Source organism: Syngnathoides biaculeatus, chromosome 11 (assembly GCF_019802595.1).
Source record: "Syngnathoides biaculeatus isolate LvHL_M chromosome 11, ASM1980259v1, whole genome shotgun sequence".
NCBI lineage: Eukaryota > Metazoa > Chordata > Actinopteri > Syngnathiformes > Syngnathidae > Syngnathoides > Syngnathoides biaculeatus.
Window position 1 is genome coordinate 14,999,716 of NC_084650.1, and position 25,210 is coordinate 15,024,925.

Below are 25,210 nucleotides of genomic sequence, written 5' to 3' on the forward strand. Positions count from 1 at the left end.
GTTTCTACGCATTTGAAAATCTAATTCAATTTGCAGAGTTCTGTATTATAAAATTGATCAAAAATTTCACAGAAAATGTGTTTTCTTGCTTACCCACTGATGAGGTTTTGGGAAAATATTGACATCGCTTTTTCTGCGAAAAACTGTCGGCCTATAAAGGTGAAGCAGAGAGTGAACAGTGAACAACAACAGGCGAAGACAAAACTTTGTTCAAGTGAATTAAGATCATCAGAATATAATGATAATTAAAAAGAAAACTTTACAAACTTGAGCTGTGTCAAAGTAAATCTTTCTAATTTACCTGTGGAATGTTTTCTCACAGCCACCAAATTGGCGATTAACGGAGAGGTCGACACGGCTGTTTTGGGAGTATCAAGATGGCGGATGGCGACTTTAGTTTTGTTTTGTTTTTTTTGTTTGTTCGCTCACTCATCCCGTTGTCACTTTTCTGTTCCCTTCACTTCCTATTTGGGCATTTAGTTGTGAATGAGACCAACGACAACAAAAAACTAAAATAAATCAACAGGCACTAACTGTATGCAGAATTTATTGATTCCCGGCCTCATACAAACCTGGATGTTGAGGCATAAACATAATACATTTAAACAAAAATAGAACCAATATTTACAATTATTGTATTAAAAATACAAAAAAAAAAAACGCAACACATACTCCACCAGTTGTCTTTGTAAAAGACATAAAGTGCGAGTCGTAGTAGTAGAGAGAAGAACATCACCAGCTAAAAATGTACACAACGTCGTCATCATCATCATCATCACAACAGTAGCGGTTCTACCCACGACACCTTTTTGTGCAACCTCACGTCTTCCGAATGTGGCCCGTACGAAACCAAGCAAAAACATAATACCACAATAACAAAAGAAATGGTTTTTCATTTCTTTTTTCTTTTCTTTTTTTTTTTTTTAGTGTTGTCGCAGTGGAAAAACACTTTACCTCCTCAATCTTTTTTTTTCTTCCTTCCTCTTCATCTTTTTCTCCAAAACTGATCAATGTGATCAGCGGGAATCTGTGAAAGGAGGACCGAAGACCGGAGGGAAAGCGTCGCCGTCGCCGAGGAGTTTTACAGCCCGCGCGGGAAACAAAGCGGAAAAAAACCCCCGACAGAAGTCAGAAAATCACAAACGCAAAGTCAGAATATCACCAGGAAGCATTTAGAAGTTACAAACCAGAAAATTACTTTAAAAAAAAAAAAAAAGATGAAAGTCGGTATATTAACAGAAAAATAAAACAATGAGAATAACGTTAACAATTAGCAGGGAAAAAGTAATTTAGCAGTCGGAGAATTAGATGAATCTTCCATGGACTTTTTGTCTTCATCAATTTAGTTTCTCATTTAAAGTCTCTCTCTCTCTCAAAAAAAAAAAAAATCCTCATACTTTGTCACTTTTGTAAAATTGCAGGTTTTTGCAATATTCAGAAATCTTCATGAAATGTTTCTTAAATTAACCAACCATAGTTTTTCTCACCCAATTACAGCTTTCTGTGAAAAATTGCACCTTTTCACTTCCTCATATTTAATTCTTATCAAATCATCTTGTAATACACCAATTTTACTTTTATTAAATTGCGATTTTTTTTTTCCTCTAAAAAAATCTATTATTCGGGTACCATTCTGAACTATTTCTCCCTAATTTACAAGTGGATGCCCATAAAATTACATTAACTTGAGTAAAGTTGATGTATTTTACCTATATTCTTATGTTGTGATGTTATCATCCCCGGAGAAATTGAACTTTTTTAATTTTTTTTTTTTTAATAATATCACGTCATATATCGGAACTTCTAAAATATTTTTTTAAAAGTCCCATTAGAATACTAATATTGGAAAATATTTTTTCCATTTAAAATCTTTTTTTAATTCCAGTGAAATAAAATATTTAATCTTGGAAAATGGTTTACAAATACCATAATTTCTTTTTTTTGTAATATTTGACATTTTTTACTCCTAATAAATTTCAGTGTGAAACTTTCCTCCACCTAGCTTACAATTTCTCCCGTGTAAAATTACAAATTTATTCCCAGAAAACGTAAACCTTTTCCATTAATATTCAGATTTCAGTCTTAAAAATATGTAATTTGTTGTATTATAGCAATCTTATCATGGTAATATAGTTCCTTCTCCCCTTCTACTCATAGTACATCCATATTCTTGAAAAGTTTGGACTTTTTTTTCCATCATTTATTTTTTTTCATGATTATGACGATGTCCCCCCCCCCTTTTTTTTTTTCCCTGTTCATCATTTATTCACAACTTGTTCCTGGGAAATATACAACTTTGTTCTTGGGGGGGGGGAGAAGAAAAAAAAAATCCCAACTTTTACACTGTAATATTCTTATATCATCCTTGTGAGGTATTACTTTATTCTGGTCGCGAGACGATGTTATGTTATATGAAATATTTTGATTTTTTTTTTTTTAAATAGATATCCTAACATTACAACAAAGTGCGCTATTATTTCCCAAATTCCCAACTAGTTTCCAAATTTGATTCTCAAAGCATTATTGATTTTTTTCTGGTAATATAACGTTTGTGTGAACCAAATACCGTAATTTCCGGCCTACGAAATTCCACATGCTTTCAACCCTGCGGTTTACGCGGTGATGTGGCTAATTTGTGTATTTTTTTCCTAACGCCCGCAAGGGGCCACTCGGTCGGAAAACGTAAGAGTGAAACCGCTGGAATATATATAATATATATTTATGGAATATGTAAGGAGATATATATATATAAGGAAGTGACGTTTACCGGTCCGGCCCAGTTAGCGCTGCGCTAGCATGTTACTGCCGTGTCTCACTGATTTTTACTGCTATGTTTTTTTAACCGGCCCTGTTAGCGTGGTGGCGCTAGCGTTAGCACGGCGGCGCTAACATTAGCGTGGTGTGGCTAGCGTTAGCATTACCAGAGCAGCGCTAGCATTAAAATCTCTGTGTACCATCTTTCTTTGTAAATATCTCGTGTTTCAATCTGGGCGCTTGCGTTTTTTACACAGCTGAGGCGTGTGTATGTACCAAATGGTATTTCCTTTACAAATGTACTCGGTGAGGCTTATAACCAGGTGCGCTCTTTAGGCCGGGAATTACGGTATGCATATTTTTCAAGAATTGGTCCAATTCTATTGGTTGGTGCTACATCCTGGTAACATTTCAACCCCGTTAGCTTGAATTTCTCATTTCCGTACGGCTCTAACGCTCCTTGGCAGCCTTATTTTCCTTCTTTTAGTTCCTTTACCAGCGCAGTGTACAAAAAAAACAACAACAAAAAGTCCTCCAGTCGAGTCGCGGTATTCCGGATGGTGGCGGGGTGGGAGGGTGTAACTGGTCAAAGAGTGGGGGAGGAGGCGGGGGGGCGGGTCCGTGGAGATGCAAAGGAAGCGTCGTGGAACAATAAGGCATCATTTCCCTCGGCTTGTTGACGTGGGGGCTCGCGTGTTGTGACGTAACGAACGTGCAGTCGTAAGGCGCTTTGGACATTCCGCACAAACTCCGCTCACGGGTGTCAACGAGGGCCACGATTGACAGCTTTCCCGTCCTCGGGCCTGTTTTTTTTTTTTTTACATCCCCCGCTTTTTTTTGTGTTTGTGCTTTTCCGACGTCAACCGGTGTCCGTCCCCCCCGCGGAGGAGGACGGCGATACAGCCGCCTCGTCGTCACGGTTACCCTGGCGTCCAGGCGCGCGTCCGCTAGGTTCTTGTGCTGAAAGTGCTCGTCAAATATGTCTTCAATTTCTGTCCATTTTTCTTGTTTGTGTTAATAATACTGGCGTCATTGTTCCAACATCCTGGAGCGGGTCAGGAGTGCAAAAGAGTTTTGATTGAAAGCGTTCTGAAAATGTCTTCTGCTTGTGTGTGTGTGTGTGTTTTTTTTTTTTTTTTCAATATTTATGTTTTTGTTCTTATTAGTGCAGATGAGATGTCAACGTTGTTTTTCAAAATGTCTTTAAATTGTCCAAAAAGTGCCGGGCATTTGTCATCTTTCACCGCCTCCTCTTCTTCTTCTTCTTCTTCTTCTTCTTCTTCACAGTATTTTTCTTCAAATTTTTTTTTTTTAATTTTTATTTTTTGCATGCAGGGTCCATCAACCCCCCCATGATGCTTTAAGGCAGAGGGGCGGGAGAGGCAAGAGGAGGAAGAGCCAACCGGAGGAATCCACCAATCAGGAGGCAGAGCAGGCACGTAGTAGCTTGAAGATGAGAGTCTATTGGTTGCTCGGAGGGACGGCGAAGAGCTTTTTTTTTTTGTTTTTTTTTTCTTGACCCCCCCCCTCAGACCGCCGACACCTGCTCGTCATCTGCAGAGAGGACAAGAGTGTTGAGAGGTTGCTGCGCGCTTGTTTGCAACATTTCCTTTCGTCACAATCTTGAAAGATCTAATCCAGAGGGACCTATATTTTATTTTTGTATCACACAAACGTAGCTACTTTAATTTTTTTTTTAAAAATTAAGTAAAATAAATAAATAAAAATAAATATAAAACAATAAACAAATACATTTAAAAAAATTCTCAACACAACAGCTAAGAAATAAATTAGCGCCAAAAACACCCCATGCAGGTGTAATTCGACCATGTATGTTCGAACCCGAAAAATAAAAAATATTTTTTTTAAATGAATTTTTAAGCTACATTTGTATGATAGACAAATAAAATAGAGGTCCTCTGGATTAGACCTTTAAAGCACTGAGATCAATAACAAAACCGACATGTACAGTTGAAGCCAGAAGTTGACATACGCTTGGCAAAAACTCACATTTTTTTTTTTTGTCTCGCTGTCTGAAGTCAAATCAGACTAAACCTCTCCTGTTTCAAGTCAGTCAGGATCAGCAAAATTATTAAATTTTGTTAAATGCCACAAAAATGAGGGAGAACATTTCTTGAGAGAATTTTACAAATGTTTTCTTTTAGATACACAGTCTTGAAAGAACATGGGGAAGCCCATATAAGGTCGTAGCTTTAGAAGCTCCTGATTGGTTAACTGGCAACCTGGGTTAATTGACAACACAGCTGGGGATGCATTTAATGTTAAACTTCAAACACTCTGCTTCCTTGTTTGAAATCATGGGGGGTAATGCCCAGGAAATCAGAGAAAGAGGAGGTCCACTAATCCTTGGGTTCAATTTCCAGAGGCTTGAAGGTGCCACAGTCACGTGTTCAAACATCATGGGAATGTCCAGCCATCACAGCGCTCAGGAAGGAGGCTTTGTGTCCCAGAGATGAACGTGTTTTGGTCCAGAATGTGCGAATCCAACCCTAGAACAGAAGCTAAAGACCTTGTGAGGATGCTGGATGAAGCTGGTTAGAAAGTGCCGTTACCCATAATGACAAACGTTACATCTGGAGGAATAAAGGGGGAAGCCTGTAGACCTGAGAACACCGTACCAACTGTGAAACACGGAGGACGTAGCATCACGTCGTCCTTACACCGGTTCTGTGAGGAGGAATGGGCCAGGATTCCAGTAGAGAACTGGCGGAAGCTTGCGGAACGTTACCCAAAACGTTTGACACCAAGTCGTGCAGTCCAAACTTTTGACCTTGAAGAAAATAAGACAAAAATTCTCTACGAAATTCTCCCGTTATTGTGGCAGACTTGAAACGGGAGAGGTTTAGTCGTATTTGACTTCGGACAGAGACAAAAAAATGAAATGTGTCTTTTTCCACAATGTATGTAAATTTCTGGCTTCAACTGGATCGGGAGATAATGACATCGAACCACCTGGAACAGAACACAGCAAAGGAAGCACGATTTTGCAGAAAGTATTATATCTTGTGTCATAATCACAATAAATGGGTTTTGCTTTTTTTACTGGTCATGTCGCATTGTTGTTAATAATACTTTTCTGCCAATTGTCAGATTTTATCCATCCATTTTTCGAGATGCCTATCCTCACAAGGGTCGCGGGATTGCTGGAGCCTACCCCAGCTGTTACTGGGCAGGAAAATGTGGCTCTGGTTGTGAAAAATTCACGTTACGAAACGACTTCTGGAACGGATTAATTTCGTAAATAGAGGTACCACTTTATAAATTCCAACTTCTGGTAATATGTATCGTGCTCTGAAATAAAATATATTTGCGCATCTAAAATGCTCTTAAAAATATATTTCAGCATCTAAAACTAAGACTTTTCAAACGATCAATGTAGTGTCTTCTATCGACCATTTGTATATTGGAACATATATTAAAAATACATATTATCCAAAAGATCCTGAATGGGATACATGAAGTTCATCTATCAAATTAATAATTTTTCAATTGCACCTTCAATCATGTGTTTTGGTAGGAAGGAATCTTTGCTACTAACAATCAGACGGACTCAATCAATGGTGCCAGTGGGTGGGGGATGCATTGGGGGAGGGGGGACAGGGATGCAAGAGGTTGTGAGGGGCACACTGTGTGTGTGTGTGTGTGTGTGTGTGTGTGTTTGTGGGCGGGGTGGGGGGGCGGGGTCTGAGATGTAGCAGGAAGTAGGTGAGTGTGGTCGGGTCTCAGTCCAAGTGTGTGGACATGCACTGAGGTGGGGGGCATGTAGGATGGGGCTATCTGATAAATTGGTCTTTACCTGCCACGGGGTCTGGGGGGCGCCCCTCCCCCAATTTACACACACAGTCACAGCCGGGGGGGCCGGGGAGTACGCTGTGCCCTCGGCTTCCTCAGAGCGACAAGTTTAGGAGACTCACCCTCCTCTTCCTCCTCCTCCGCCTCGTCGTCGTCGCGGCCGCGGTGGAGGCCCCCGCCCCTCCGCTTGGACGCCGCCTGGTGGGCCTGCGAGTCGGGGGATTGCGTCACCATGCGCGAGCGCTGAAGCGCCGTGGTGTAGTCGGGGGGGCGTCTGCTCGACGGCGTCGCCCCGGCGGACGTGGCGGAAGCGGGGCCGGGAGGGGGCGCCGACTGAGCGTCTGCCAGTTCCGAGATAGTCAGCGCCGTGTAGCCGGGCGGCGTTGGGGGGGGCTCACGGTATCGTCCCTCTTTTCGGGCTTCGGGGTCACACCACATAACACAATTAGCACTTTTGCTGGTAATATTGGAATTTTATCCTCCTAAAATCTATTTTTCTTTCCCCTTCAGGCCATCATTAAATTCCCTGCCAATTAATTTCATTCTAATTAATTTAGATTTTTTGTCAAGGATGGTAATAATGTGTTATAGTAAAATTATGATGCAAAATGACTTTCTGGTAAATTGTGGTTTTATGCTTGTAAAATGACGACTCTTCCTTCTGAATGTTTAAATTGATTTTTTTTTTTTTCCTCCATGTTAATATGATTGCGCTCTCCCGAACAAACTTGTTAATATGTAACAGCAGCACAGAGACACTCACACACGAGTCCTTTCGAGCCGGCGTTGACGGGCGAGGGCGAGGGCCGCCCCGTCTGCTTGGCGTCCTCGGACCCGGTGGACGTGATGCTGCTGGTCTCGGCGTCGGCGTTGACGTCCTTGCCGCCCCGCCTCTTGATGGTGCCCGTGTCGCCCTCCGAATCCTCGCCCCAGTAGGCGGCGGACGACGACGACGACGAGCCGGCCGACGCCCAGCTGCCGCGCGCCTGCGCCGCCCACAGCATGGCCTCGGGGCCGCAGGGCGGCAGTCCCCCGCCGAAGGCCAGCGTCTCCCAGCTGCGGCCCTGCTGCATGGTCTGGATGTTGTCGTGGGAACCGGACGAGCACGACGTCCAGGAACCGCGCCCGCTGTCGGCCGCGTCCAGGGACACGCGGTCACCCTGATCCTGGGTCAGCTCCTCTGAGCTGGGCGATGACAGCGCTGTGGGGCAGCCGGCGTAGATGCCCCGGCAGTCCTGCATCGACGAGTACGACCTGCGACCGAAACATTACAAAACAGTAAATTTCCCACTCATAATTTTCCGTGGAATGGGGAATGTATCCTGCTGTACGTAGTTAAGAAAGTTGTGTGAATTCACAAAATAGCTGACGAACGTCACAAGTGCACAACATGCTAGCGAAAGCACTCGCTGCATTGCATTGTGGGAGCAGCGGTGCGGTCACGTACCCGAGACTGTACTGGTCGGGGTCGGTGGCGGCCCTCCGCTCCAGGCGCGCTCCGCAACCGTGGGATTCGCCGACGCCCCCCGAGTGCCTCAGCCGCCGCTCGTCCTCGAAGGACAAGTTGCTGAGCAGGCTGGAGCGAGACGACATCTCACTCTGACCGCAGTCAGAGTACGAGTCGCCCGTGCGGGTGTAACCTAAAACACGCAAAATGTCCCAAAATGAATTACCTGACATAAATATGACTGGGATGCTCATTATTAACCAGAAAGAATATACTAAAAACCATTCCAGTATAAATGGAAAAAAAAGCATGTCAAATGTATGAGTTTACATATAAACTAAAAGTCATTACATGGGGGAGGAAGATTGAATAACTAAAGTAATGACATAATATTCCTATTAAAATAAATGAAAATAAAAATTGTACATTTTATCCTGATTAAGATGGAAAACAAATTTTTTAAAATGGTAAACAGGCTAAACTTAAACTAATTGAAAAGACTTTATAACTTCACATAACACGCAACAAAAATGTACTACACTTTACTTTTTCTTTCATTAGTATTATTCTAATTCTAAAAATAATTAACATTCCCAATTTAATTCTGATTGGAAATAATAGTCAACTATATATTTTTTAATCATAAAAGCTTATGACTTATTACTGTAATTCATATATTAATACATGAACAACAATAAATCATGAACACAAATGCTGAAACTTAAAAAAAAATACTAATAGTAAAAAAATATTTAGACAAGGTAAAAAGCTTGAAATAAAGGGATAGTAGAAAATTACCAAAAATAATATAAATGTAATAAAATATTGATCACAATAAAAGTTAATTACAATTAGATAAAGCAAGAAAATTATATATTTTAAACAGGAAAATACAACTACAAATAATCAAATGATGATATATGAAAAAAAAGATCAACTAAATGGAAAGACAAAATATGTATATGCATAATGAATTCCAATATTTCCAATATTAGCATCTCCGCTCTCCCAATCTAATTTATTTGCGTTTGAACATGTTTTGGCAATCATGCAGTACACAAAAACGAGCAACAGGGGGTGTAGGTGTACCACAGTGACAGATCAGCGCATTTACCCTTTTTGGGCGAGCTCTGCGGAGAGCCGGGGGGCGAGCAGAGCTGGGAGGAGGCGTTAGATGGCGCCGAGTCCTCGGGATGCCGGCGGTGACGCTCGGTGGCCTCTTCCGACAAAGACAGGATCTTCTTCAGAGACTGAGGGGAGCTCGTGCCTGAGACAAGGACCGGCGACACCGCCACCGGTTAGCGAGGGGTAAACGCACACCCCTAACTACCTTTCGTGCGTAAGCACTCAGAATTTCTGTATTGATACAAATATGGGGCTAATCATTTCCACTATTAATACCGATGGAATGTCTTACCAAAGGGAGGCAGGTCCTTGACGGGCACCTTCTTGCGTGATGGGTACAGGGCCACGGCAGGCACCTGCAGGGCCTGGGAGCCTTTGGCCAGCTGCCCCCTCTGTTGGCTGGCCGCTCTGGACACCACGGGAGACGTATCTGCGCGACGGACCCCTGAGTTCTTGGGCACTGGATGCAAAAACCATGCCAGTGTCAGTCATTTTTGTAACATCATTCTTTATGACAAAATAAAAATGGTGATCAAATTTTAACCCGTTTTTGAATACTAAAAAAAAAAACAACTAGAAAAAAGTAGAGTGATATATTATGCTTTTCAAAATAAATAAATAGATACATTCGCATTTTAATGGAACTTTTTGTTTTTCGTTGACATGATTTAAAATACTAAAAGAGTTGTAAAAAATGTAAGATATTTTTCAGCTGAGTGTTTTTAAATCGTAGCAAATAATCTTGTACCATCCATCAATCCATCCATCCATTCATCCATCCATCCTCTTTGGCGCTTATCCTCACGAGGGACACGGGGAGTGCTGGAGCCTATCCCAGCTGTCAACAGGGCAGGAGGGGAGGTACACCCTGAACTGGTCGCCAGCCAATCGCAGGGCACTTCGAGACAAACAGCCGCACTCACAATATCACCTACGGGCAATTTAGAGTGTCCAATTAGTTTTTGGGATGTGGGAGGAAACCGGAGTGCCCGGAGAAAACCCACGCAGGCATGGCGAGAACATGCAAACTCCACACAGACGGGACCGGGATCGAACCCGGGTCCTCAGAACTGTGAGGCCAACGCTTTACCAGCTGAACCACCGTGCCGCCATTCTACCATTTTAACTTTTTTTTCTGGCAACCTTTTAAATTTGTGATTAGAATGCACGACGAACGAGTCTCAGGCAGCCTGGGGCCGGACTTCGGCAAGGCCCGGTCGTAAGCGGCGCGACTCACGCGTGCTGACAGATGGCTCGCATTGCAGCGAGAGGGTCTGCAGACTCTCCTCGTTGGTCTCCAGGCTGAGGTTGGCCAGATACTGCTTGACCTTGCGCGCCATCTGGGCGTCTTCGTATAGCTTCTTGGCATTGAGGAAGGAGCTGCGCCGCACGCGCTTCTTATGGCCGCCCGCCTGATTCACGTCCAGCACGGCCGCATTGGCGCTGCCCTGACTCAGCGACCTGCACCGGGGCACAAACACAATAGGTATAGTCGAAGTACACAAGATGCGGACTAACAGAGTACAAACTTGACCTTTTTAAATAATGTCCAGTGTTGTAAAACATGCGAGGGAAAAAAATAAAAAAAGAAAAGCACCAGTAGGTGAGCCTAAAACATTTCTAAAGCATTCCAAGGAGAAAACAAGCGTCTGAGAGTTTACTACTCATGTTCATAGTTGACGTTTTTGTGGTTCAAAGATGTGGAATTTGTATTGTCCTGTAAATATACGTAGTTCATATCCCTTAAGGTTAACAACTAATTATTAGCAAGTAATAAAACAAGGATCTATGGAGATTAAACCTCTGAATTAAAAAAACATTCACAATTACAACCTCTGATGTTCCCGCCGGGCTTCCGTTCATTTGCCATTAAATGTTGAGTATGCACACCAGCATAAATGTCAAGATTTATGAACGGGAACATCATATGAACCTCATGGATATCTTAAACACGGAAAAAAGAAAATCTATAGATTAAAGGAAATATTTAAGAAATACATGCCTCTGTCTACTTAAAAGCATCCATTAATAAAATGTTTTTTTAAAGTGTTTTTGCACAGATACAAAAGAAATGTATCAAAAAACTCATTTTATATATATATATATATATATATATATATATATATATGTGTGTGTGTGGTGTGTGTGTGTGTGTGCATTGACATTTTTTTGCCCAAAAAAAAAACAAAAATATATATTTTCTAAAAAGTTTTTCTTAACCCAATGAGGAAATCTAGTATACAAAATGTTTTTTGTTTGAAATAAAAAGAAAAAGAAAACAGAGGGATTTATAATTCCTTTTGTCTAAAATTGATATTGTATGTACAGTGTGTAAAGTATTTTTTAAAACAGAAAAACCTGACAACAGAAACATACAGGGATTTTAACCAATTTTATGCATTTCTAACCAATCAAAAATAATGAAAATAAAATTGTTCAAAATGTGCAAAAAATTTTTCTCATTTTCTCACAATGAACCATAAAATAGTGTTTATTTGTGTTTTATGGAGGGGGGGAACTAGATGAGAAACATCTAAAATTTGTGCACAAAAAAATATATATACCCCAAAATAAAAATTGAACAGATACAAGTTTTTGTTGGACAGCAACAATTTGCATGCATACTCAAGAGAAAACTAAGGGTTGACTTTGCTGGTGCAAGATGTCTGCAGCGACATAATAACTGCAGTCTTGTAAATGGATTTGCAAAAATAAAAATTGTGATTACAATGTTATAAAGTAATCGCTAAATCCAGTATTAATGTTTAGCTTTTCCCTGTCAATCTAGGAAAGCTCTAGCCAGCAAAGCAACTTGTGTTAGTTGTTGAGATCAGGCGGTGAACCCCAATATTTGTGGGGGACTTCTGCAAAGTGACTATGCGGGGGTTCACCGAGTGTCGTTAGTAAATCCATTCAAGTCAATTCTGTCAAAGGGAAACCCAGCCAAGAAATCTGCAAGCACACACACGAAACTTACCCTAAACTTCTCCACTTCTTCTTCCTAGAGGCCATGAACAGACAAGCGTGGGGGGCAGAAGGTGGATGAGCGAGAAGAACAAGACAAAACAGGTTTTTAAGGACAGGAAAGACCACCACAGACCACCAAAGAGCATCAAACTTCACCGCGTGGGGAAAAAAAAAAAGCAACAGGAGAGGAGCTTAAACACCACCAGATGGGGACACTCAGACGCCAATTTTGGCAACGGAACCTAAGCATCATAGCTACGGGACATCTTGTCTTTTTTTGGCAACTGGAGGTTTCCGTACCTGGTCCTGAACATGAGGTTGGGGTCCATGTTGACTGAGGCCATGCGGCCAACGTGGCGGATCTCTTTGGCGATCATCCGCAACTTCTCGAAGTTCACCAGGCCGTCCACTTTGGAGTCGTTGCCTGATACCAAAACAACACAAAATAAAAATCATTTGTTATGTCTCTTCGCAGGGAAAAAAAAAAAGTCAAATTGGACAAGTTTGAGGACTTCCCTGACCCATAATGGATTGGTTGGTCCAATTTAAAAAAAAAAAAAAAAAAATCCTGTTTTGTACGAAAGTAAAACATTTTTAACATGCCTACAGTTTTGTCCATTTCTATTCCAAAGAAACCAAATACTTGTTTATTTTTTGTTTTGATAAACAGTATTTATTTTAGATTTTTTTTTTCCCTTTTTGAAATACATTTTGGACTAAAAACATACATCACTATCTATGACAAATTGACATCTGTAGATATTCCTGAACCTGAACTAAATAGCTTAAAACACTAAATGAGGATAAATAAGATTAAAAGCACGCTCAATAAAGACAAAATATGGCAAATTTCCACATTAACAATCATTTTTTTTTCCCCCCATGGCGTACCTTCGTGGAGGAAGGTGAGGTCCTTCTTGATGACCGGAAAGAGAGGGATGATGGGCGGCTGCAGGTTCTGGTTGTTGAGGACGTTTCGGTACTTGGCCATGTTCCTGGAGGGATCGAACAAGTCCTGCAGGTCGCCGAAGAGCTTCTCGTATTTACTGGGCAGCTTCTCCCACGTGCCGCGAAGTCGGGAGACGGGAGCCAGGTTCAAACCGCTGAGAGAGGTGAGGGGAAAAAAAAAAAAAAAAGTACAGTGAATACTCAGGTCTCGTAAAAATTGATTTTCGAACAAAAAATTTTAGATTTATTTTGCTCCTGTTTTCGAACAAAAATCGGAACTCAAACGCCCCAGACAAAACGGAAATAACATGACCCGAGTGAACCGACCAGCTGACCCACGACACACTTTGTTGTGAATTCCCACGCCGCCGAAAAACCTGGAACGCAACCCGCAAAAAAACAGGAAATAACATAACGCGCGCGGCTAGACCAGCTGATCCACGACGTTATTGTGTATAACGCAGCCTCTGTACACAGACGTGTCCCGGTAGCGACATTTACTGACTGCTTTTTCTTCCTATTGAGGACTATTAACCCCCAATCATGGCTCAAATGACCTTAGATAAACTCTTTGGGAAAAGAAAAGAAATTCAAGGGGCCGAGTCACCCCCACCGAAGAGATTGATAGTTTTGCATTGCTTTTTTTCCTGTGAACTTTAATAATTCTCTGTTCCATTAGCATTTCTGCATTTTTGTTTCGTTTAAAAAACTTTCATTAACTTGAGTTACGAGTTGTTTTTGGATGTTACTTTTTGTTTGCTTTTTTCCCCCCTCATTATTGTTGTTTAAAGTTATTCTACACTTTTGTTAATACAAAAAAAAGTTTACATGGCCGGGGGCTGAGTCGCAACAGATATGGCAATGCACTCCCAGTTTAGCCTTCTCTACTACTAAAGCATACATTTAAAGCAAAAAAATAAATATATTTCTTAAATCATTTTATTATATAACGTATATGCAGTTTATTATCAGGAAAAAAAAAAAGCTTTAAAAAGCCCAATTTTTTTAGCCTTGGAACGTATTTTTTTTTCTATTAATTGTAATGGGAAATATCAATTTGGATTTCGAACAAATCGCTTTTCGATCCGCCTTCTGCAATGGATTGTAGTCAAGAACCGAGGTTATAGTGTAGCTGTATGATTAAAGCTGAAAAAGGTATTGATGTGACATCCAAATAAGGCGTGAGACTAACTAATTCAAAGGCTGACCAACCAACAAACCAGATAACGACCTGACTACAAGACAGACTAAGCAAATAATCGACTAATTAACCCAGCAAATAATTGAGGTGGCCAAACACACTTTGAATGTGTACAGGGAGCATCTAACCTGATGATGGCGAACATGGAGTTAAAGTTTTTGCATTCACGGCAGTGCAGCGCGATCTTGATGAAATGCTTGACCGTCTTCATGCGCTTGAGCTGGTTGGCCTCCCGCGTGACCTCTGTGGCCACCCAGAAGGTCTCGTGGTTGATGGCCTCCTCGAAGCGTTTGAGGCTAGAAGCGGCACCCCCCCTCGGGCGCAGTTTGAACAAGTCGTCGATGTACTCGGTGGGCTCGATGGCGCAGAAGAGCTGGAAGGCACGCATGGACAGCTGCGTGGCCACCTCCACCGTGCTCAGCTGCAGCAGCGAGATCTGGCCCTCGCGGAGGAGGTCCTGGGCGTCCTCGTCCGAGCACAGCGTCTCTGTCTCCATGTTGCTCTTCAGGTAGTACCTATTTGGTGACAAGAAAAATAATTAAAAATAATGACATTGGGCCTCCTTCACTAATAAACGCAAAAAAATATTCTTACTATATGCACAAGTTGGACATACAGTGGTGCCTCGGTTTTCGAACCTTTGTTTTCGTACAAATCGGTTTTCGAATGAAAATTGCGATTTTTTTGCTTAGGCTGTCAAACGAAAATCTGTATTCGAACACCCTGACCTGTTGACCCATGACGATTTGTTATTGTGCTTTCAAACGCACCCCCGAAACCCATACAGTCCTCTGCACGTGGACGTGTCCATGTCGTGACTTTTTTTCTTCCAATTGAGCAAAATTAACCCCCGACCTTTAGTTGCAAGTTAAATTTTTTTGTACGTTACGTACTTTCTGTGCAAAAAACACTTTGTCTGTTTATTCCCCCTCATTATTACTTGTTTAAAGTTATTCTGCACTTTGTTAATGAAAAAAAAAAAAAAAAAAAAAGGTTTACAAGGCTGGGGGCCGAGTCGCTACAGATACGGCAATGCACTCCCAGCCCTAGCATACTCTACCACTAAAGCATATATTTTAAGCAAAAAATAAATGTATTTCTTCAATAATTTGATTATTTAAAGTATTTGAACTGTACATGTATTTCTACTATGCATTTTATTATCAGGAAAAGCTTAAAAAAAAAAAAAAAAAAAAAAAACAGGCTTGGAACGCATTATTTCATTTTCCATTCATTTTAATGGAAAAACGCACTTCAGTTTCAGCTTGTGGTCGAGAACCGAGGCACCACTGTATTTGTAAAATGACTGTCGAACTCATGGAAAAGGCGCACCGGCCAATTTTGTTCCCACCCCAGTGCATCTGTTAGTGATTCCAAATTAATTTAAAATGATGAACTTGTGCCGAAGAATGACAATCTGCATAAACCGCGGAAAAAAAGATTCCCTAGAAGGGGTTTGATGGATACATCTTGGGTAATATGCAGAGGTTTAAAGTGACAGAAGACTGTATTCCCTTTCTTAGACATTATCCTACTTTAGACAATGGCAATACCTTTTGTTGAAATTTTGTGCATCTATTTCCATTTACATGCTATTTTTGGAGGGATGGGGGCAGATAAAAATAAAAATAAGTAAAAAATTAAGCATTTATGAGAAGATAATTACCAATTTTGATACAATTCAGGTTTGGGGACAAAAAAAGGTAAATAATGTGACTTTTACAAGTAACTATACACTAGAGCTGCACTAAAGGAGACAAAAAGCCGCAGGTTGGCCACTGCTGTGTAACTCGACAGACAAATAAGCGCATACCTGCCGCTCAGCTGTATCCTGTCGGCCAGCTTAGAGAGCTGGTCGGGCAGCCGCCTCTGCTTGATGACGCCCTCGGGCGTGACAGACACCTCGCAGAGCGAGTAGGCCTCGGGCGCCGCCGTCAGCGCAAACTCGCGGATGGCCTGGGTCACCACCTCCTTGGCTGTGGTGTCCTTGCCGATCATGATGTAGCGGGACTGTTGGTCTGCCTTGAACACCCTCAGCACCTGGTCAGACATATCTGCGGAGAAACAGATTTGGATTTTTCATGGTTAAAACTCCATGGTTCTAACATCGTGGATGAATGTTACCAGCTGTGGGTACGATTACTTTCGGCTCACAACCAAAATATGGGCAATAAGAAATCTAATGTAACAACAGAAAAATGCAAATACCATAATTCCCGGCCTCCAGAGCGCACCTGGCTACAAGCCTCACCGAGTATATTTGTAAAGGAAATACCATTTGGTACATATATACAGCGCCCCAAATACCCACATTGAAAGACAAGATATTTACAAAGAAAGATGGTACACAAAGATTTTAACGCTCGCGCCGCACTAACGCTAGTGCTAACTCTAGTGCAGCGTTAAAGCTAGCGCTAACACTAACAGGGCCGGTTAAAATAAATCTTACTGGTAAATATCACTGGGACTTGCCAGTAACACAGCAGAAACACGTTAGCACTAACAGGGCCGGTAAAAGTCACTTCCTTGCCACACATATTCCACCGTTCTCAATCTTCCCTTTTCCGTGAGAGTGCCCCCTTGCGGCCGTTAGAAAAAAAAACGCACAAATTAGCCGCATCACCGCATAAACCGCAGGGTTGAAAGCGTGTGAAAAAAGCCGCGGCTTGTAGGCCGGAAATTATGGTACTAAGTGTGAGAATTTGCCTATACACATGGCATAAATATAACCCAGATGTAATAAAAGTTACCTAGGCTCAATGTAAATCAAACAAAAAAAGTGTATCTTCCACAAATGTCAACTAAACAAATTCTCAGTAAAGTTATCGTGCAAGAAAACACAACAATAAGGAAACAGTGAAAACAAAGCAAAATGCAAAGTACCGTGACGACCAGAAAGTAGTGAAAACATCACAAAAAGGAAAATGCAACCAAACGTAATCAACAAAACTTGTGGTTGATGATTGGATTCATGCTTTTCAGTGCGACCGTCCCAAGCAAACATTTTTGCCCTCCTCCAGCATCCCAGCATTCCTTGTGATTCAATTGATTAGTGTGATTAAAAAGACACAAACAAACACCCACAGGCGAAGAAGGTCGGTGCTTAACGCAATTAGCTCCAGTGAACACGTGCCATTTACTGTAATTTTCGTAATAACTGCGAATAAATGTGGAATTGTACCCGAGGTAAAAGAAGGAATCACGGGGTACACAAAGTACTCACTTAGGCTGACCGGCACTGAAAGAACACAAAACAAGGTGATGGTAAACATTAGCAGAGATGAGCGGTTTTTAAAAAGCGGAGCGGGGATTAGCGACGACAAGGGTCTTCACCGGGTTGGTTGTTGAAGTCCAGGATGCGGTGGTGCGACTGGAGCAGGTCGGGGTTGGACGACGACAGGTTGCCGCTGACGGGCAGCGCCGGCGGGATCTGCTTGGATTGCTTCATGCCCACGATGCTGTCGTCCTGGGACTGGCCCACGCACACGTCGCTGCGGGAACCAGACGGAATGTGAAAGCGGGAAATTCGACGTCGCGGAAATGAAACTGGAGCGTAAATCAAACGTGAAAAAGACCAAGATAATAAAACATAAATGAAGTGAAAAATCGAACAGCATCAAAAAATACAAAACAAGCTAAGTCACATGTGTCAAACTCAAGGTCCGGGGGCCAGATCTGGCCCGCTGCGTGATTTTATGTGGCCCGCGGAGGCAAATCATGTGTATTGCCTTCTGTGATTTTTTTTGTTCAATCTTCGCCAAAATTTCAAATTGTCATATCATAAATGATGACGTTGAGCTATTACAAGCATTTTTGTGTTCCCAAACAACAATAGCTGGGGAAAAAAAAACTCTTACCCTTGATTTCTGATTCGAAAACTAATTCATAAAATTCATGAGTAAATATGATCAGGCGGTTAAAGATTTTAATCGTTTCACAGCAATAATGGCCCGTTGAGGGAAACCGCAAGTACAATGTGGACCGTGACAAAAATGAGTTTGACACCCCTGATCTAAGTGAACAAAACTCAAAAGAAAACTATCAACGAAATACAATACGTGACTTTTCAAGAAAGTAGAGAAAAATATTTAAGTCAGAGATTCTCTATTTTTTTTTATGACCCCCTCTAGGAAGAAGAAAAAAAATTGCCCCCTGCCCTGCAACCCCCTGCGAGTAAACCTCTATATAACATCATAGATAAAGGATAATCTAGTCCTTATAAACATTAATGAAAGTACCAAAGAAAGATATAGATCAGTTTACAATAAACAACTTTATTAATGTTGGATAAAGTTTGTAACAATTTATGAATTTCCCTGAAAATTGATACAAAACATGAGGAGCACTGATTTAAGTGAAGGCAGAGGGGCGCAATTAAAATCTAAAATCGTATTTTTGTGAGGTATAATGAAAAAAAATACTGACATTTTAATCAAAGACTATATTGCGCAACCGGGCTGGAATGTAACGAAAACGTAAACAAGAACAATGCAATGCATGCAAAATGTAGCACAGACAATATGGAACGCGACCAAAACATCAGGTAAAGTAAAAATCGCACAACGCCCGACTTACTTGTAAGGTTTGGGCGGCAGGATGCTGGTGAGCGTCTTGTCAAAGATCTTCTTGAGCTTGTTGCGCCCCCCCACGGAGTTGCTTTTGGGCTTCTTGTTGGCCTTCTCCAGGCCCATCACCTGCTCCACGTCCACCGCCAGGTCGGGTATGGAGTAGCGGCTGGCCTTCTTGATGTCGCCGATCTTGGGGAGGTGAGGCGTGCCGTTCTTGCGGTCGTGCTCGTCGTCGCCGTCCACGTCGCCGTGGAGCTCCTGCTCGGGCCTGGTTAGCAGCTCTTTAAATACTGTGGGAGAAAGACTCATGCTGTGATGTGCTATTCATAACTGGGTTTGCCAAATATAACATTTGGAAGCGGCTGCCTCCCCATTTTGAGCCAATCAACTTGGGTGTCCTATTTAGCTGTTATTGTGGTATTATGATAAAAATGTAGCCTTTTCACTGACTGAAAAAAAAACCAAATGTATTTGAGTATCCTTATATGGAGCTCGTGCACGTGACGTCACCATTTTCATGGCCCCATATTGCCGGTCAAACAGAGCCGCTCGACATTGCGGGAGACATTAAATTTCAGTTAGGAATTATTCTTCTCGATCTCAAAATACCAAAAAGTATTTGTAATACCAAGTTGGCTCATTTTCGAAAAATGCGCGTTTAAAAAAAAAAAAAAAAAACTGTCGCAAAGGTTTACGAGGTTAAGTGTGGCCGCAATACGCTTCCGTGTACGTTCCGTGGAGACGACTCTGTCCTCTTTTTTTTTTTTTCAATCATAGTTAATGAATGCGAGTTTGTGTAAAACCAGGGGTCATTTATTTAAATATTGACATTTGTCGTGAATACTAACGGAAAACATCGATACATTCCGTCAACGTGTCGCCAAACACACTTCCGCGTTCACGAGCCGTCAAAACCGTCGCTATGTGGGATTTATTCCTGATGAGAACAGATCCAGCAACAAAGTATTCGTATGTGTCCAGACTTTTATACGCTTTCAAACTTTTCCGTGTGAATCTCGAAGACTTACTCACCAGATCCACGTGTAGATCAAGTTGTCCAAGACAAACGGAAGCGAATTAACAGTCCAATTTCTTATCGGTGAAAACATCGACATTAAATGCGGGTCCTCTATGCAGAGTTTATATTCATTTTTCCACGTTCCCTCGTTTATTTTCCCCTTCTGAATGTCTGACGGTATCGGACAAGACTCTGGGCGTTGTGCTACAAGACGTATTTCCGTGTCGTCTCCAACAGACTTAGCATTGAGCAATGCTTAGCTCGACCGGCAATATGGTGACGTAAACAAAAGTCACGTGATTTAATGACGTAGCTCTATATCTTCTGATGTCCCATTCTGTAAATAAAACTATCACTACTTTACAGTACAGAATAGAGGAATTGATCCAGGGAAAAAAAAAATTGGTGTGTTTGTATTTACGTCCGGGTTACCTAAAAGGTTAGTTTTCACAGTTATGGACAAGTGCGTGTTGTTCTTCAGAATCTCGTTGGCTTTGCTGAGTTGGACGTTCTCGAAGTTCTGCCCGTTCACTTCCAAGATCTTCACAGCAGGGAAAACAAGTCGCAAAAGCACAAATTAAAAGGATGAAACCAAAGACTGTGAAACTAACACTTGACCAATTATCTGTCGTATTTATTGTGTTTTTTTCTGCATCTAAAATTTGGAAACAACCAAATCGGTCGAATTTTCATCAAAGAAAAATCGCAAATGAATGATTTGATTTTCTCGCGCAAAAGTGTCAGGCAGTTTTAGATTGTGAACGTTATGGAAAGGAATCAAAATGTTGAAAGAATTATTGTCAGACCCAGTGGGGGGCACAGATGCGAATGATCAGATCGAAGACTACATCGGCCTCAATTTGAGCCAGGGAAAACCTTGCAATGTTCGGAGTTATTCTAAAAATGCAGACAAATAAAAGCCTGCAGTGGAGTAAAAAAAGCAAGTTTTACAGAACACAACGTCATGTTTTCAAAGAATGGAGGTAGCCGTTGGCTGTGGCCAGCTCTTGTTGGCTTCCCTCTCAAAAGCTGGACTACACGAGCACTTTCACAGCTGCCGAGGTTCTGAGCTTCCAGCTAAAGTCTCCTTAATCCCGGAAACTCATCTTGAGACTGCCTAAATCTAAATCCCATCCAATCCAAACATCCCCTGTAACCCTTTTCTGCTCGTTCTCCTGTTTTTTTTTTTCTGCTCGCTAACTAACACGTTCCACTGGGAGCGGGTCCCAAAGTTCTTATTAGTCCGAGGTGAAGTTTCGTCATCCGTCTCCAAGCGCTTGGCAAGGAGCATCTGCTGTGCGCACTCGCTGGCTAATTGCTGTTAGTGTGTTTACTGGCCTGTGAGGGGCAAAGGACGGCAATCTGAGGATACGCATAAGAGGGCTTGTTACCACATCGGTCGGTCAAAAGGTGCTCAATATGTGGACCCAAGATTAGATCTGGATGGTGCTTTAAATCCGGGAAACAACAAAGAACTTGTTGTTTAAAATGCTAATTTTTAGGTCAAGATGTTTATCGATGATGCCGCTAATCCAATCGTGCTGTGTTGCTGTCCAGGGTACACGACAGTTTGGTGATCCCCCTCGGCAGTTAATTGTCGACGGGGAGCCGACGGTGCAGGGTTGAGGTTTTTCCTACAGGGGGGGGTTTGCGGAAGGAATGTTCGTTGCTTCGACTGACATTTTTCCTCGAGTGAAATTCATTCATCGACGGAGCAGGGGTTGGTTTGGATGACACCCCCGAAGTGGATTGCGGTTTCCCCTCAGAGGGCCGTCATGACTTTGAAGCCATGAAAATCTTTCGCCCCATCACATTTACACATGAAATTTATGAACTCGTTTTGTAATCAGAAATCAAGCGTAATGGGTTTTTCAACTATCGTTCATGTTTGGTAAAACAAAAATTCTTGCAATATCTCAACTTTATTATTAATGATATTACAATTTTGTCGTAGATTATCACAAAAATCATGAGTTGAGAATCAGTTGAATTACATGATTTGCCTTCGCGCGCCACACAAAATCACGCAGCGGGCCGGATCTGGCCCTCGGGCCTCGAGTTTGACACCTGTGCTTTAAAGTCAGAAAATGTCAACATTGTACACGACTCTGTCAATGGACCTTTAAGACCTGTCAATCACTCGTACAATACTGTTAATAATAATAATACCAGTTTGCATCAATTGTCAACATTTCACTAACGCTGACATTGCGTCCTACTCCATCCAAATATCAACTTTATCATTTATGAAATCACAATTTGAAATTTTGTCGCAGATTATCACAAAAATCACGCTCTGAGAATCAGTTGAATTACATGATTTGCTTTTGCGGCCCACATAAACTCACGCAGCGGGCCGGTTCTGGCCCCCCGGGGCTCGAGTTTGACACCTGTGATTTAAAAGCCAGAAAACATCAACATTGTACACGACTCTGTCAATGGACCTTTAAGACCTGTCAATCACTCATACAATAATAATAATAATAATTTGCATCGATCGCCAACATTTCGCTGAACGCTTGTGGGACATGCTAAGGGGGCGGAGCTTAAGATCGCCAGCGGGAAGGTCCATTAGAGCAGCCTTGCGAGCGGAGTGGTTGGATTTGTGTGAGGTAGGCGAGCAGTGAGGAGGAATGTTTTCAAGTTTGTAATATGAATTAATTCTAGATGTTTATATTCGACTTGACCAATCAAATGGTTTTGAGTGTGGTTACGTGTGTGAGTGAGGCGGGAAAGCAGTGCGTAAAGCCATCTTGATACCCGTGCATGTATGGATGAATTGGCGATCGCAGAGTATAAAGTGGCCTTTTCCCGTGGGTGTTACCTGATCCCCTCTCTTGAGCCCTGCCTCCGCGGCCTTGCTGCCAGCCTCCACGGTGTCGATGAAGACGCGGAATCCTTTGTCTTGTCCTCCGAGAAGGCTGAAGGCAAGTGCGGCCTCCCTCGACGCTTTGGTCAACGTCACCAGGCGAGGTTTGGCTTTGGCGGCGCACGCGATGTTTAACAGCCGAAGGTGGCCGCACATTTTCTGAACAACACACAATGACGTCGCGCGTGTGACGAGAAGCGTGCTATTCCTATTACTATCTTACTTTTATTTTATTTATTTTTTTTTTGAACTTACTTCTCTCTCCAGGTTGTTTTCAAACTCCTCCAGGAAGTGAGTCATGGCGACGTCACCCTCAAAGTCATTGAAGTGATTGTTCACCCACAGCAAGACCACCCGCGTTACCTGAACAAAAAAACGTTGTCTCAAATTCTCATTTCACCCTCCCCAAACACAGATTTTCAGGATCTTTTTTCATGTTCAACATTGATGATAGCCGTCAAATTTTCCGATTAATTTGTGTAAACATTCACGAGTGTATTCCAAACTATCTTGTGCCACTTGATGACCCCCCCCCCCCGATATCCCATAAAAGTCCTATCTTCAAATTTTCCCCTTTATAGATTTCTCCTACTCCATTAACTCAAAGGTGCCATTAATCCTCTTATACAGATTAAAAACTGAGTGGTGTCCTTAATGTCATTAATTTCATCCAACCCCAGGAAATATAATGTAAATGATATGATGATGATCTTTTTTTTTCATTTTGTGAAATCAAGTCATCTTAATTTTGTTCATTGGTTCCCACCACTTATTCCTTTTGTTGTTGTGATTATTTTTATTCTTATTATGTGTTGTGCATTTTTTATTTTTATTTTTTATCTCACAAGTATTGCATCTTGGCTTGTTTTCAGAACAGGTATCACCCAAGGGTTCTGATACCAAGAAAATTTGAAACCTAAAATTTTTTTTTTTACTTGAAAGCAAATATGGAAATCAACATTTGTTGTAAGGTCCTTAGAGGTGGTATCATTTCTTTTCTTTTTTTAACAACTATGATTATTCTTGTTTTCCCTTTAAGGTACTTTTTTAACATTTTTTTTGCTCACTTACAGGTTAAGGATGACCTACTCGATTAGTTAATTGGAGATGAGAGAAAACCCCCTATTCTGTCGTTGATAAAGGTGTTATTATCCCACTGTTGATGAATGTAAATTATTTTTTTCTCTCCTTTTTTTGTCTTCTTTCTTTCTCTGTATATAAAAATGTGGAAAAAATGATAGTCTTTTTTTTAAGATTAGTGGACAAATCTTTGACTATTAGCTTGACACGGTGAGTCACTGTCATTTGCTATTTTTAGAATTTTTTTTTTTTTTTTTTCCCCCAAAAAAGGACACAGCATACCTGCTGTCTCGAACATGCATTCTGGGAACTTCTTCAGAAAAAGCTTCCTGATGTTTGCTCATTCAAATGCCAGCAAATAACTTTCCTTGGTGCTGGACTCTTGAATGGCAGTTTGTCAGCTAAAGGTGTTTTGCTGCGCCTGTAAATGAGCTGCAACCGTTCTTGTGCTGACTGGTTGCTAGCCTAATTAGCATGCTTGGTGGATAAGTCATGGATGGTGATATATTGTTTTAAAATTGCAAAACTTGCTTATTAAACACTCGGCATTCCCTGTGTTCTTTTTTTTTTTTTTTTTTTGGCTTAGTTATGGTTCTCGATTAGTAAAGTCCACCATCCGCAAAATCAAATCATTGTATAGATATGCTTAATGTGGCACCTGATAGCGAGAGTAGGTATTACTTGACAAGGACAAATTAATGAAATCAAAATTTGATTCGGCCAATGTTGTATCAATTCTTGACATGTCTTGATGAACCGTTTCAGTTTACATAACCAATGTTCACCGGTTATAACACGCCGAGATCGATCCTAGTTTTGTTCGCCTGTCTATGGCATTTGCTATTGTGCGTTACCATTAACCTAGCGTACTTCTATGCTGAGGTACAACCCATTGTATTTGTAACTGGATATATTGAGCGAAACGTGCGCACCGCGATGGTTTGCAATTCCATACCTTGTCCCTGAGACTGGGGTCGTGGAACCACTCCAGCAACTTCTTACCCACCACCATGGGGCTGGACAGAAAGGTCCTGTACGTCAACAGGAAGTCCTCAATGTAAGTGGGGTCCACCACCGAGTGCTCCTCTACCAGGTGCATGGTCAGACGCTCCGACGTGCCCTGACATGACCAAGCACGGAGGTGTTAAAACAATTAGTATCAAAAATCAAAATGTTGTCGCTTTAATAGTCACCTTAATGACAATGTGTCCTTTCCTTGTGCCGGTTCGGTCCAGTTCTCGGTGCTCCTTGACCATGACTATCTCGCCTTCCTCCTCCACCTTTTGCATGTTCTTCTCCACCTGGTTGAGGATGCAGCAGTATTCCTGCTGGGCTATGCACACAAACTGCAACAAAGACAACAAACACCAGTTTTATTGGCTTATTCAATAAATCAATCAAAAGCCTTTTATGTCATTAG

The 25,210-nt window shown here is 41.7% G+C and overlaps 1 protein-coding gene across 8 annotated transcripts in view; it reads right to left on the reverse strand.

Moving 5' to 3' along the window:
* Positions 1 to 529: 529 nt before the first annotated feature.
* The window catches only part of rapgef2b (Rap guanine nucleotide exchange factor 2b), a 108,394-nt gene continuing 83,713 nt past the window's right edge, over positions 530 to 25,210 (reverse strand). For 3 of the 8 annotated variants that reach the window (XM_061835993.1, XM_061835987.1, XM_061835994.1), the window contains 20 exons: positions 24,984 to 25,136; positions 24,746 to 24,910; positions 22,966 to 23,073; positions 22,666 to 22,869; positions 20,274 to 20,382; positions 18,831 to 19,113; positions 17,589 to 17,746; positions 17,479 to 17,493; positions 16,069 to 16,309; positions 14,384 to 14,770; positions 12,998 to 13,209; positions 12,407 to 12,530; positions 12,117 to 12,140; positions 10,377 to 10,600; positions 9,432 to 9,599; positions 9,129 to 9,281; positions 8,015 to 8,207; positions 7,331 to 7,821; positions 6,572 to 6,986; positions 530 to 4,308 (listed from right to left, as the gene is read on the reverse strand). In XM_061835993.1, the coding sequence (XP_061691977.1) occupies positions 6,619 to 6,986; positions 7,331 to 7,821; positions 8,015 to 8,207; positions 9,129 to 9,281; positions 9,432 to 9,599; positions 10,377 to 10,600; positions 12,117 to 12,140; positions 12,407 to 12,530; positions 12,998 to 13,209; positions 14,384 to 14,770; positions 16,069 to 16,309; positions 17,479 to 17,493; positions 17,589 to 17,746; positions 18,831 to 19,113; positions 20,274 to 20,382; positions 22,666 to 22,869; positions 22,966 to 23,073; positions 24,746 to 24,910; positions 24,984 to 25,136 (3,780 nt within the window). In that variant the 3' untranslated portion in view covers positions 530 to 4,308; positions 6,572 to 6,618. Of the gene's footprint in view, positions 4,309 to 6,467; positions 6,987 to 7,330; positions 7,822 to 8,014; positions 8,208 to 9,128; positions 9,282 to 9,431; positions 9,600 to 10,376; positions 10,601 to 12,116; positions 12,141 to 12,406; positions 12,531 to 12,997; positions 13,210 to 14,383; positions 14,771 to 16,068; positions 16,310 to 17,478; positions 17,494 to 17,588; positions 17,747 to 18,830; positions 19,114 to 20,273; positions 20,383 to 22,665; positions 22,870 to 22,965; positions 23,074 to 24,745; positions 24,911 to 24,983; positions 25,137 to 25,210 lie in introns of those variants that run through there. The other 5 variants (XM_061835992.1, XM_061835989.1, XM_061835990.1 and 2 more) reach the window with 5 other exon arrangements.